General features: G+C 39.6%; 1 protein-coding gene across 1 annotated transcript in view; it reads right to left on the bottom strand.

Annotated features, from left to right (window-relative positions):
- LOC150082442 (transcription initiation factor TFIID subunit 4B-like) overlaps window positions 1–13,788 on the bottom strand; it is a 341,032-nt gene that overhangs the window by 105,224 nt on the left and 222,020 nt on the right. Inside the window, exons 8-9 of the mRNA XM_090377748.1 lie at window positions 9,908–10,021; window positions 6,361–6,702 (exon numbers count right to left, since the gene is read on the bottom strand). Of these exons, the coding sequence (XP_090233874.1) occupies window positions 6,361–6,702; window positions 9,908–10,021 (456 nt within the window). The remainder of the gene's footprint in view (window positions 1–6,360; window positions 6,703–9,907; window positions 10,022–13,788) is intronic.

Genomic DNA, 13,788 nt, shown 5'->3' with positions numbered 1-13,788 from the left:
TAAATGTGCTAAGACTGTTCAAGAGAAGAATGTTGCATATTGTAATTGGCTTGTTTCTAATTCTTCAGTTTCATTTTCTGCCTACACCAAAGCTCGCAACAATTGTAAAGCAGTTATTAACCAGTCCAAACTAGAGTCTGAACAGGCTAAGAGTAGAAAACTTGCTTCTTGCCCTAATGGTAGCCGAGCATTCTGGTCTCTTGCCAAAGCTATTGGCCGCAACTTTTGCCCATCTCTGCTCCCACCTCTGTTCAAACCAGATGGTTCTGTTGTCACTTCAGCCAAGGATAGAGCTGACCTGCTAGCATCCCATTTTTCTTTCAACTCGTGCATTACCGATCTTGGTAAAACACCTCCCACTATTCCCAACACGCTCCATTCAATGCCTCCTGTGGTCTTCCGTCAAAAGGATGTCAGAAGGATTTTGACGAATCTTGATGCTAAGAAAGCTCCAGGTCCCGATGGTATTTCTCCATTTGTTCTCAAAACCCGTGCTCCTGAACTTACTCCGATTCTTTGCGCCTTTTTTCACTTTCTTATTCCAAAGGTGTTTTTCCTTCTGCTTGGAAATTTGCTCTTATCCAGCCAGTTCCTAAAAAGGGTGACAAATTCCTCCCATCCAATTATTGTCCCATTGCAATTACTTCTACTCTTTCTAAAGTAATGGAGAAATCAATTATCTGCCAAATTTTAAACTACCTAGAAACCTTCCGTCTGATCAACGATCGCCAGTATTGATTCCGTCAGTGGCGATCCACTGGTGATATTCTGGCTTATGTTACCCATTTATGGACTAATTCAATGGAAAGGTTTGGTGAAACACAAGTAGTTGCTCTTGACATCTCAAAGGCTTTCGATCGTGTTTGGCATAAAGGTCTTCTAAACAAGCTTCCATCTTATGGTTTGCCAACTGTTTTTAGTAATTGGTTATCCAGTTTTCTCTCTGATCGCTCATTGAGGGTGATGGTAGATGGCTCTCTGTCTTCTAACTTCTCCACTAATGCCAGTGTCCCCCAAGGTTCAGTTCTTTTTCTGTTGTATATTAATGACCTTCTTCCATTGACTGGAAATCCTATCCATAGTTTTGCCGATGATAGCACATTGCATTCCACTTTCCATTTTGAGAAACCTTGTCCTGCTCAATCAGCTTCAACTTCTCGAAAATCTGCTACCAATTCCTTAAATGCCGATCTCCAGGTAATTCTCCAGTGGGTAAAAGACAACGTAGTTGATTTTAATCCTTCTAAAACGCAGTCTTGTCTTATATCTTGCGAAATGGACTCTTCTGCTCCTAGCTTATCTTTGGTGACACTCTGATTTATAGGCAAGATGATATATCTCTATTGGGGATTACCGACTTCTAATCTCTCTTGGCATAAGCACATTACGAATATTGCTTGCTCTGCATCTAAAAAAACTTGGTTTTCTCTTTCACTCTCAGCGTTACTTTTCTTCCAAACAGCTGTTGACTCTGTACAAATCGCAAATCAGCCCTATGAAGAGAAAACTTGGTTTTCTCTTTCGCTCTTGGCGTTACTTTTCTTCCAAACAGCTGCTCACTCTGTATAAATCGCAAATCCGCCCTGCCATGGAATATTGTTCCCACATCTGGGGAGGTGCCCCCAAAACCTCTCTCTCAGGCTTCTTGATTCCATTCAGAAGAGGGCAGTTAGGTTAATTAATGACTCATCTCTAACAGAGTCTCTGCACTTGCTATCTCATAGACGTACTGTTTCTGCTGCATGCCTCTTCTATAGATACTTCCATGGGCACTGTTCTTCTTAATTGGCTTCTATAATTCCCGCTCTCTCTTTTAAAACAGTCCAAACACGTGCCACCACCAACCAACATCCATTTATTGTCCAACTTCAAACTCACAGAACCAACTTTTCATCTTCCTCGTTTATTCACTCAATTGCTGTTTTCTAGAACAACCTTCCTTCATATGTATTTCCTGAAAATTACAGTCTACAGAAGTTCAAGTCTGATGTCAACAAATATCGTCTTTCGTCTTCTCAAATTCCAACCCAAGCACGGTACTAAGTACTATAGAGTCTAACACCTCTCGTGTTTGGGATTTACATAAAAAAAAAAAGAAAAAAAAAATTTTAGGACACGTAACCCATAAGGGCAATCTTTTCCTTATGGGCTTTTTGCTGGTTGAATGCATTATTAAGAATACAGTGTATCCTGATATAGCTGTGGTCAGGTATGTGAAGTATCATGAAGGGCACTCCTCTCAAATTTGTGGCTTGTAACATTAGTTCACACTGTTTTCGGCTGGTGACCCCAGTAACACATGGCCCAACAGGATTGTAGGCATTCCAGTTCACTTTTCACTTTCAGCTTTTGAAACAACAACAATAATAATAATCCACATTGGATCAGAAATAGAGACATTTTTTGATTGCATTTTTTTACCAAGGAATGAAAGATGAATGGTGCTGGCTTTTGTCGTTGGCAGTAGCAGGCAGTGGTTTTATAGCATACATCAGCACTATAGGCGGTACTGCAGTCTATAAGGTACAAGCACTGCTTAACACTCAGCTAACTGGTATATATTTATCACACAAATGAGAGAGAGAGAGAGAGAGAGAGAGAGAGAGAGAGAGAGAGAGAGAGAGAATAGTTATAGACAGCAGAGTACACATCAGAACAAATAACTGTCAACAACTAATAATTTTAATTCTAAATTTTGCCTTTCTAAATTGAAAGTTTACATTTACAGTAATTTCAACTCACATGGGTACAAAGATATACCACTGTGCGTGTGTGTTAATTTAAAAATATATTTATTTTTTTATTTAAAACAGATAAAATTACTAGTCAGAACAGATTAATGCCATCAGAAATGATATGACATCACATTTGCCTGAGAATATACAAATTCAATAGATATAGCATAAAATTGTATCTATCACGACAGATTAAAATTCAAAAACAAAATTGGCAGTGAATATCTGCAACATACAAAGGATCCTATCAGCCTCTATATAAAGCAAAGCTAATAATAATTATAATAATTCTATATTTACAAAATACAAAATCTAAAATACCAAAAAATACCGAAATTACTGGTAAACTTTGGTAACTTTTTGGTATTTTAGATTTTGTATTTTGTAAATATGGAATTATGATTATTATTAGCTTTGCTTTATATAGAGGCTAATAGGGTCCTTTGTATGTTGCAGATCTTCTTTCAGTCACATAGCTCCCTGAGGAGCTGTTGTGGCCACCAACAAATTCCTCCAACTGCATCGATCGTGTGTTATTCCAGCAGCATCGCAAAGTGTCATGCCCAGAAGTTCACTGATCCCATCCTTTTACCTAGTTGCAGGTCTTCCTCTGCACCTCTTCCCTTCGGTTTTTCCTTCCATTATATTCTTCAACAGAAGGTTTTCCCTTCTTTACTATATGACCAAAAAACTTGAGTTTTCTTTTGTTCATGCTATGAAGAAGAATTTTAGGCCTGCCAATTTTATTCAATACCCACTCATTTGTTCTTCGATCCAATTAAGAAATACGCAGTATTCTCCTGTAACAACGCATTTCAAATGCCTCAATTTTCTTCCTGTCAACTCTTTTCAGATTCCATCCTTCACATCCATAAGTGGCAACTGGAAAAATTAACGAATCAATGATTCTCAGCTTCGTCTTTAGGGGCAGATCATGATCTCTCCATAATTTTATCAGATCAGCAACCTATGTTTAGCAATTGCCTGTTGTCTCCTTAAATCGTTTGAGCAGTCACTATTTTTTTTTTATTCTTGCCCCTACGTAATCAAATTCATCAACTTCTTCGATATCTTTCCCATTAAACCTTCACTTTATTGGAATCAAGATTATTGCCAATCACCATAATTTTAGTTTTACACACATTCAGAAATAATCCTTTTTTCTTAATTGCTTAATACTCTCCTCAGATTTTTTTAAGATGATCCTTAGAATTAAATGAGCACAGTTCGTTATCTGCATAACGAAGGTTGTTTATCTTCAGTCCTCCAATTTTGATACCAGTCTCTAAATCTTCCAAAACTTCGCGCATGATATCTTCAACATAAAGATTAAAAAGGTGAGGTGACAAAATACAGCCCTGTGACCGACACTGTTACCTATTGTGAATGTTGCAGATATTGACTGCCAATTTTGTTTTTGAATTTTAATCTGTCGTGATAGGCCATTTTATGCTATATCTATTGAATTTTTGTATGTATGTATATATATGTGTGTGTACTTTATTTATTTATATATTATTACTTTTTATAATTAATTTTGATACTACTTGAGAAAATCAGGTTTGTAGTGACCCCAACCAACCCATTAGTTATATATAAATCTAGCCCTGGTATGGATAGCCTAATATACCATAGATACATATAAATATTTATATATATAACTAGTGGGTTGGTTGGGGTCACTACAAACCTGATGCTCTCAAGTTCGACAAGTGTCTGCATGCTGCCATGGTAAACTCTGTCTTCCAGGTATCCTCATAGCCAGAAATTTCACAGGGTGTGAGATCTGGTGATCGGGCTGGCCAGAACTGCGGATAGTCTCTAGAAATGATGCGATCATTACCGAATGTTGAATGGAGCAGTTCCTTCACTTGTTGACCAATGTGGGGAGGGGTACAATCTTGCATATGAACACTACAGCTTCCAAGCATTGCCTTTCTTGTAGAGCGGGAATAATGTGATCTCTTAGAAGAGCACAGTACTGTGCACAGTACCGTATATGAGGCCATGAGGTGTCGGCTCTTCAAAGAAAAATGGTCCGTTTATGAACTCTGCTGTGAATCTACACCATACTGTAATGTATGAACTTTGTAGTATTCTTTCATGCACAGCAAATGGATGAGAAGTTCCACATATTCGGCAGCTTTGTGCATTTACAGCCCCATTAAGACCAAAATGTGCCTCATCAGACCACAAGATCATTCAAGTCCACGTATCATCAAGTTCCATACGAGCCAGAAATCATAGAGCAAAGTCTATTCGTTGTTGCTGATCACAAGACTTTTGTTCTTGCACTAAGTGAATCATGTACAGGAACTAGCGTAAAATTATTCGAAGCACTTTACATACAGTAGACCAAGGAAGGTTCAAGTCTCTTTACACACACCTCTGGCACTACTGTCTGGTAGTGTTTCGTATTCTGACCTGGAGGCTATTACAACCGCCACTTCATCCACTACCTCCATTCCGATATGTGGTCGTCCCCTGCCTAGAATTACACCTAATGCCGGTCACATCAAATTTCTTTATTAGTTTTCGAAGCCACACTGACGTCAAGGGTCCTCTATGCAAACATTTAACTTTCCAACATTCACGTAGTGCTGCATTAGTGTTACTATTATTCTGGTAGAACAGTTTTACTAAAAGAGCCATAATAGTTGTTGATGGTGGCATTTGCCTTTCTGCTTTTATCTGACAGGATGTCATTTTGGTAAGCAGTGTCTTGAAGTAAATGACAACTTTTACATATGCGCATCGCCGTTTTGCTCCTGGTGGCAGAAATTAAAACTAATTTTTTTTCCTTCTACAGATCGCTTCTCCATACCCACCTATTTTCACAGAGCTAATTCTAACAGTTTTGAAACTAGGGTCTCCTGAATAGGGAAACTTATTTTATAACCACCCAGTATATATATTACTGGCAAAGTGTGAAAAGCAGACATTCTATACAATGCCTTACGTTTTTAGGCAAAGTATAAAACGTCTGTTTTATTTTAATATCTTACATACTTTCCCTAGGGCATTGTATAGAATACCTAGGCATTATATAGAATGACAAATACTATTTCGGCAAAGTATGAAAAAAGGCTTTTATTGAAAAGATACATGTGAAAATGTAAGATACAGGATTTTTCTACAGAAAGAGAAAAAGACCAGTGCTGAACTACTTGTTGCTACAAGATAAGACTGGAATGGCATTTTGAATTGCACTTAACTGCCTTTTTCATACAAAAGCACCTCAAATTTCGGCACTTGGTCTTCCAAGTACACCTCACGAACCCTTGGGCCGCTACCCGTGGACTGAGCGGAAGCAGCTGACCGGAGAGCTATTTCGTGGTCAGGAATGTCTCCAACTCTCAGTAAGTCCTTGGGATATAAAGTGAATTGTGATCTGGCGTAGAGTTGGTTTAAAATTCCTTCAGCAGTTCCAAGTCAGTAAAAACCATCGTCTGCCACGCTCATAACAACCGCCAGCAGATTGTGAGAGTCACCCCATCCCTTGTAGATGTCATAGGGATAGGAACTCGCGCAGTGGCCCCCAAAGGCGCAGAAGGAAATTTTTTTTCGGAATCCATTTTCATTTTTTTGGTCTGCATTTCCAGATTCAATTTAGATTGAATTTTACCTTCAACAGCATTCTCAATATTGAAGCAAAGAGTACACAAATATTAACATCATAGCCTTCTATTTTCTCACTTCCATTGTCTTTAGTCTCATGTCCACAGGTGGCATGAACGTTTCGCTGACAGTTTCTGCACGTGTGGGCACCACTGGTTTCCTTCAAACAGATGCAACAGGTAGCAGAACCGGAAGCCTCTTCGGTAGACATGTATTCGTCATGACTTTTGTTTCTTCCATCATTGACTACAGTCTCATCCGTGTTTTGTGCAATAGACTCTTTCTCTTGGATAGGGTGATCTGTTTCTTCTTGTATTGTTTGAACATTTTCCATCATTTTTTCCAGTTGCTACTCAGTAGCAACTGGAAAAACTGTATGTCTTGTAAAACATCATGGGGTAAGGAAGACGTGAGAACCACTTTAGCTTTGCAGCCAAAGAGATCTTCATATGGTGTTCTCTTAATCCCAGAATGAAATGCCCTGTTCTTCATAAGTTGCACGAAATATAGTCCCTCACTCCATCGGTCAGTTTTTTCATCTTGCAACCACGTACACAGCATATTTTTAATGTCCTGATTAGCTCTTTCGACACTTCCTTGGCTTTGTGACTGGCGAGGCTTGCCATGGACGATCTTCAAAGTCGGTGCTCCAAGCAATGTAAATATGTCCACGAGGTTATATGCCACTTGTTCCGTTGCGCTGTCTTTGATGTCACAGCCTTGAGAACCACAAACGTAGTGAGATGATCTTGGTATACCATTATAAACTTGTATTCCCTGTCAGGATGTGACTGAAAATCGATGAGATCGGCCTGACAACGGGAATCGAACTCGGAAAAAATCATAGCCTTCACTACAACACCTTTTTGTTTTTTCTCGCATGGCTCGCAAAGGTGAATGTAAAGTATAAAATACTCCCGGCAGTGACAATTAATGTCACAATGTGAGTCACGTGACTTTCGACGCTCGCCACAAACAGAGAGCCAGAGCCAGAGCACTTCTGCCATTTGCACTGTTGGCTTTGTTCGGCGGTAAGAAAAACACGATTTCAATTTGGCCCTGCTGCACAAAAAATTGCTGAGCAAGCTACATTGTCTGGGCAGGAATCACAGCATGTTGACATGCAACAACGATTCTACGAAGAACTATCTAAAGTTCGAGCCAATGCTGCTGAAAACTGCGTTTTTTTAACCGAAACTACCTACCAAAAGTTAGTGAATGATGTGAAAAATGCTAATACGGCTGCTAAGAAGAAACCATGTGACTTTTGGCTGCTGAATCGCTATGATGTGATGGTCATAGAAAACAAAAGTAAGTTGATTTATCCTGTTAAAGAAGGCATCAATAAAATCCAGTTTTACGTCACACATTCTGAGTTATTTAATGTACTTCATTTGGCCATTGGCCATGGAGGATGCGAGAGAATGTTAAAATAAATCTCACACAAGTACAAGCACATTACTTGTCATGACACTGAACTGTACATTCACCTTTGCGAGCCATGCGAGAAAAAACAAAAAGGTGTTAAAAAGGGTGTTGTAGTGAAGTCTATGATTTTTTCCGAGTTCAATTCCCGTTGTCAGGCCGATGAAAAGCAGTGAAAATGAAAAGCATTTTCAGTCACATCCTGACAGAGAATACAAGTTTATAATGGTATACCAAGATCATCTCACTAAGTTTGTGATTCTAAAGGCTCTGACATCAAAGACAGCGGAACAAGTGGCATATAACCTAGTGGACATATTTACGTTGCATGGAGCACTATCAATTCTACAATCCGACAATGGTAGAGAATTTTCTAATAATGTGGTGAGAAGTCTAAAGGAGTACTGGCCGACTTTGAAGATCATCCATGGCAAGCCTTGCCACTCACAAAGCCAAGGAAGTGTCGAAAGAGCTAATCAGGACATTGAAAATATGCTGTGTACGTGGATGCAAGATGAAAAAACTGACCGATGGAGTGAGGGACTATGTTTCGTGCAACTTATGAAGAACAGGGCATTTCATTCTGGGATTAAGAGAACACCATATGAAGATCTCTTTGGCTGCAAAGCTAAAGTGGGTCTCACAACGTCTTCCTTACCCCAAGATGTTTTACAAGACATACAGACTGAGGAGCAACTGGAAAAAATGATGGAAAATGTTCAAACAATACAAGAAGAAACAGATCACCCTATCCAAGAGATAGAGTCTACTGCACAAAACACGGATGAGATTGTAGTCAACGATGGGAGAAACAAAAGTGGTGACGAATACATGTCTGCCGAAGAGGCTTCCGGTTCTGCTACCTGCTGCGTCTGTTTGAAGGAAACCAGTGGCGCCCATACGTGCAGAAACTGTCACCGAAACGTTCATGCCGCCTGTGGACATGAGACTAAAGACGATGGAAGTGAGAAAATAGAAGGCTATGATGTTAATATTTTGTGTACTCTTTGCTTCAATATTGAGAATGCTGTTGAAGGTAAAATTCGAGCTAAATTGAATTTGGAAATGCAGGCCAAAAAAATGAAAATGGATTCCGAAAAAAAAATTTCCTCCTGCACCTTTGGGGGCCACTGTGCGAGTTCCTATCCCTATGATGTCTACAAGGGATGGGGTGACTCGCACAATCTGCTGGCGGTTGTTATGAGCGTGACAGACGATGGTTTTTACCGACTTGGAACTGCTGAAGGAATTTTAAACCAACTCTACGCCAGATCACAATTCACTTTATATCCCAAGGACTTACTGAGAGTTGGAGACGTTCCTGACCACAAAATAGCTCTCCGGTCAGCTGCTTCTGCTCAGTCCACGGGTAGCGGCCCAAGGGTTCGTGAGGTGTACTTGGAAGACCAAGTGCCGAAATTTGAGGTGCTTTTGTATGAAAAAGGCAGTTAAGTGCAATTCAAAATGCCATTCCAGTCTACCTTGTAGCAACAAGTAGTTCAGCACTGGTCTTTTTCTCTTTCTGTAGAAAAATCCCGTATCTTACATTTTCACATGCATCTTTTCAATAAAAGCCTTTTTTCATACTTTGCCGAAATAGTATTTGTCATTCTATATAATGCCTAGGGAAAGTATGTAAGATATTAAAATAAAACAGACATTTCATACTTTGCCTAAAAACGTAAGGCATTGTATAAAATGTCTGCTTTTCACACTTTACCGGTAACACACACACACACACACACACACACACACACACACACACACACACACACACACACACACACACACACACACACACACACACACACACACACACACACACACACTTTAACATTTTAAGTACTTCTATTCTATGGTCACTAATTCTGGATATACAAGTTTTATAATATTATAATTGCGATATTACTATAATTATATTATATCCTATTACACTAGCATTTTGTTTCTATAAGTATTTTTTTTTTTTGGCAAAAAAATTATCTGTTGAAATAACATATTTGTCAAAAAGTATATCATATATTGAGGGATGTGCATCAGAATTTTTGACTATGTAAGTTGGGGACTATTGTATTCCAATTTGAATCCAGCACTAATGAAACTACATAAACGTAATCAAAAATTCTTGCCTGAATCTGAGGCTGTGCTGTTGGAGTTAACACAACAGCAAGAGGAGGTGCACGAATTCCTTCAATTACCATTTCCTTTGCTATCAAAGCTTGTCTCAATGAAGGCAAACTTTTCTGAAAAAGATAAGAAAGAAAACATCATTTAGGACTTTAGAAGAAAATGTTAATTTCTATATTTAAATTTTTATGATAGATACATTTAATTAAACATATTTTCATTGTGTTAAAGTTATCCTTGAACATCTGTATTCATGTATTTCCTGGGGTAATCTTCTATATCAAGGCCCGAGTGCAAAGAGAGCTTTTGATGGGTCAGAAGTTAATTCTGCCGGCACAAAATGTGTGGTGTGAATTAGTTGGAAGCAATGGAATAATGAGCGTGGGAATAATCTACAGACCAAAGCATTGTGAAGCGTATGACGAGTCTCTACACAACACAGATGGAATAGATAAGCAAGTGTAAATGTCTTATTATGGGTGACTTCAATCTTCCCTTAATTGATTGGAATAAGTGAGTGGGGAACAAAATTTCAAAATAAACTAGATGATTATTATTTGTACCAGCATGTTAGAGGAAATAACAGGAATAAGAAAATTCTTGACCTCGTCATTACATACAAATCAGATTATATCACAATGCTTAAAGTACAGGAACCACTGACAGGTAGTGATCACACAATCATTAGTTGGAAGATGAAGAAAGATGGTGCAGTAGTTAAAGGCACTAAATGGCATCTGTTAATTGGGCATATTGCAGAGGGAGGGCAAATACATTAGAATCATGGAATACCAACTTTTCAAAAGTTGGTATTTCAAAAATAATCATAGATGCCATGAACACATATATACAATTAAGAAAATACAGAATGAGGAGGATGGATGAATACGGAGCTGGCAAGACTAATAGAGCAGAAAAAAGACAGCATAGGAAAGTTACAGAATGATGAAAAGTACTGAAGCCTAATATAGCTACAAGTGGATCTGTAATAGTACCTGATGGAACTGATATAAAACGCTGATGGAACTGATATTCGGATGACACTCAAGTCAAGTGGACCCAATTTCGGCGAAGTCCGGACGGTCTGTGACAGCCAAATCCTCTGCTTGCACCTTCACGATGGTGGGACTGTTAGTAATCCTGGGTGTAACCTCCATGCACAAGCACATGGTGGGTGACCACCCAGGTGTGAACCAACGTAAGCAGGGGTCGAGGTGTGGCGCCCACACCACAGGGAGGAACGCCACCCCTCTATGTTACCAGGCAGTACTAGGTAGTAGATGACTCTCATCAACCGGTGAAATACCACCACTTTGCTTATTGGAGGCTTGAAGTGGTGGAACCCATGTTTAGTCTCTAGAGCTAAGTTCCGGTCAACCCTTCCCTATCTCTTCCATCATGCAGTATGATTGATGACTTTTGAGGTTATGATGAACGTTGTGGCGAGATCCAATATTCCTTACATTTCGAGGGTACAGCTCTAAAACGGTTTTCGCAGGCCGGCCGCTAGTTAGTACACCGGACCGAACCTATTGGTAACTCTCTAGGAGGCTTCCGGATCAGCTAGTGTATAATCTTGCTACCTCTACTCTGCCAGATAGTGACTGGAGGGAGTCCGAGTAGTGTGTATGCGGGGAGCATTGTCGAGGCCACGTTATGTCAAGGATCTGGGTATATTCTTACCACATGTACGCCATATCCAAAAATTTCATTATTTCATACAGCATGTCCCACCCACTTTTTCTTACTATTGAATACACCATGAATTGTCAAACTAATAGAACAAGCTTATCTGCGAAAAGATCTAAACCTCCCAAGGACTTCCTAATTCATTTCACAAATATACGTGGTCTCAATTCTAATCTCAACAATGTCCATTTCCACTTGCAGTCTGCCAAACCACATGTACCTTTTTCTGACAGAATCTCAGTTATCGGTTGATTCATCTACTGCTCATCTCAGATGGCCAAATTATTCGCTGTATGATTCCTTTCGCCTCAAAGGTGGTACTTGTGCATATGTCTGTTCTGATATTCCCTGTCAGAGACTTGGCAATTTGGAATCTCCTCTCTTCGATCTTCACTGGCTTAAAATCTCTCTACCTCATTGTGTCAAATTCATCTGTTGTCTCTACCGTTCTCCCAACTCCACTAATCACTTGGAGCTCTTTGACTTCCTCTCGTTGCAACTTGACTTTCTCCAGTCCAACTTTCCTAACAGTGAGGTAATTTTCCTTGGTGATTTTAATGTTCACAACTCCAGCTGGCTTCCATTTTCTAGTCACACCGACCCAGCAGGTCGAGATGCTGAGGCTTTTGCAATTACTAATGACCTAGCACAGATTGTTCATTTACCTACAAGAATACCGGGCAATCCGAATCATACAGCCAATACACTTGATCTTTTTCTCACAAACAACCCTTCTAAGTACACGGTCGAAGTGAGAGGTCCTTTAGGCACTTCAGATCACAACTTGGTGATTGTCTCTTCTCCAATGGAACCTTTATCTCATGGCTATTCCCAACCTCGTGTTGTTTGGCATTACAAGAATGCAAAATGGGATGACCTGTGTGACTTCTTTTCTTCTTTTCCTTGGTCGGATTACTGTTTCAAAACTTCTGATGTCAACGTCTGCTTGGATCGTGTCAGTGAAATTATTCTTGCAGGAATGGAATCCTTTATCCCACACTCCACTTTAAAATCTCATCCTTTATCTAAACCTTGGTTTTCCAATAAATGTGCTAAGGCTGTTTAAGAGAAGAATGTTGCATATCGTAATTGACTTGTTTCTAATTCTTCAGTTTCATTTTCTGCCTACACCAAAGCTCGCAACAATTGTAAAGCAGTTATTAATCAGTCCAAACTAGGGTTTGAACAGGCTAAGAGTAGAAAACTTGCTTCTTGCCCTAATGGTAGCCGAGCATTCTGGTCTCTTGCCAAACTATTGGCCGCAACTTTTGCCCATCTCTGCTTCCACCTCTGTCCAAACCAGATGGTTCTGTTGTCACTTCAGCCAAGGATAAAGCTGACTTGCTAGGATCCCATTTTTCTTCCAGCTCATGTATTAATGAACTTGGTAAAACACCTCCCACCATTCCCAACACGGTCCATTCAATGCCTCCTGTGGTCTTCCGTCAAAAGGATATCAGAAGGATTTTGATGAATCTTGATGCTAAGAAAGCTCCAGGTCCTGATGGTATTTCTCTACTTGTTCTCAAAATCTGTGCTCCTGAACTTACTCCTATGCTTTGCCGCCTTTTTTCACTTTCTTATTCCAAAGGTGTTTTTCCTTCTGCTTGGAAATTTGCTCTTATCCAGCCAGTTGCTAAAAATGGTGACAAATCCCTCCCATCCAATTATCGTCCCATTGCAATTACTTCTACTCTTTCTAAAGTAGTGGAGAAATCAATTAACCGCCAACTCTTAAACTACCTAGAAACCTTCCGTCTGATCAACGATCACCAGTATGGATTCCGCCAGTGTCGATCCAGTGGTGATATCCTGGCTTATGTTACCCATTTATGGACTACTTCAATGGAAAGGTTCGGTGAAACACAAGTAGTTGCTCTTGACATCTCAAAGGCTTTTGATCGTGTTTGGCATAAAGGTCTTCTAAACAAGCTTCCATCTTATGGTTTGCCAACTGTTTTTAGTAATTGGTTATCCAGTTTTCTCTCTGATCGCTCATTGAGGGTGATGGTAGATGGCTCTCTGTCTTCTAACTTCTCCACTAATGCCGGTGTCCCCCAAGGTTCAGTTCTTTCCCCCACTCTTTTCCTCTTGTATATCAATGACCTTCTTCCATTGACTGGAAATCCTAGCCATAGTTTTGCCGATGATAGCACATTGCATTCAACTTTCCGTTGTGAGAAATCTTGTCCTG

The sequence above is a fragment of the Mastigoproctus giganteus genome, chromosome 7 (assembly GCF_048544385.1).
Source record: "Mastigoproctus giganteus isolate SK-2022 chromosome 7, ASM4854438v1, whole genome shotgun sequence".
In the NCBI taxonomy this organism is placed as follows: domain Eukaryota; kingdom Metazoa; phylum Arthropoda; class Arachnida; order Uropygi; family Thelyphonidae; genus Mastigoproctus; species Mastigoproctus giganteus.
Note: the sequence above shows the minus strand (reverse complement) of the source record. Positions and strands in the feature narration are given on the sequence as shown.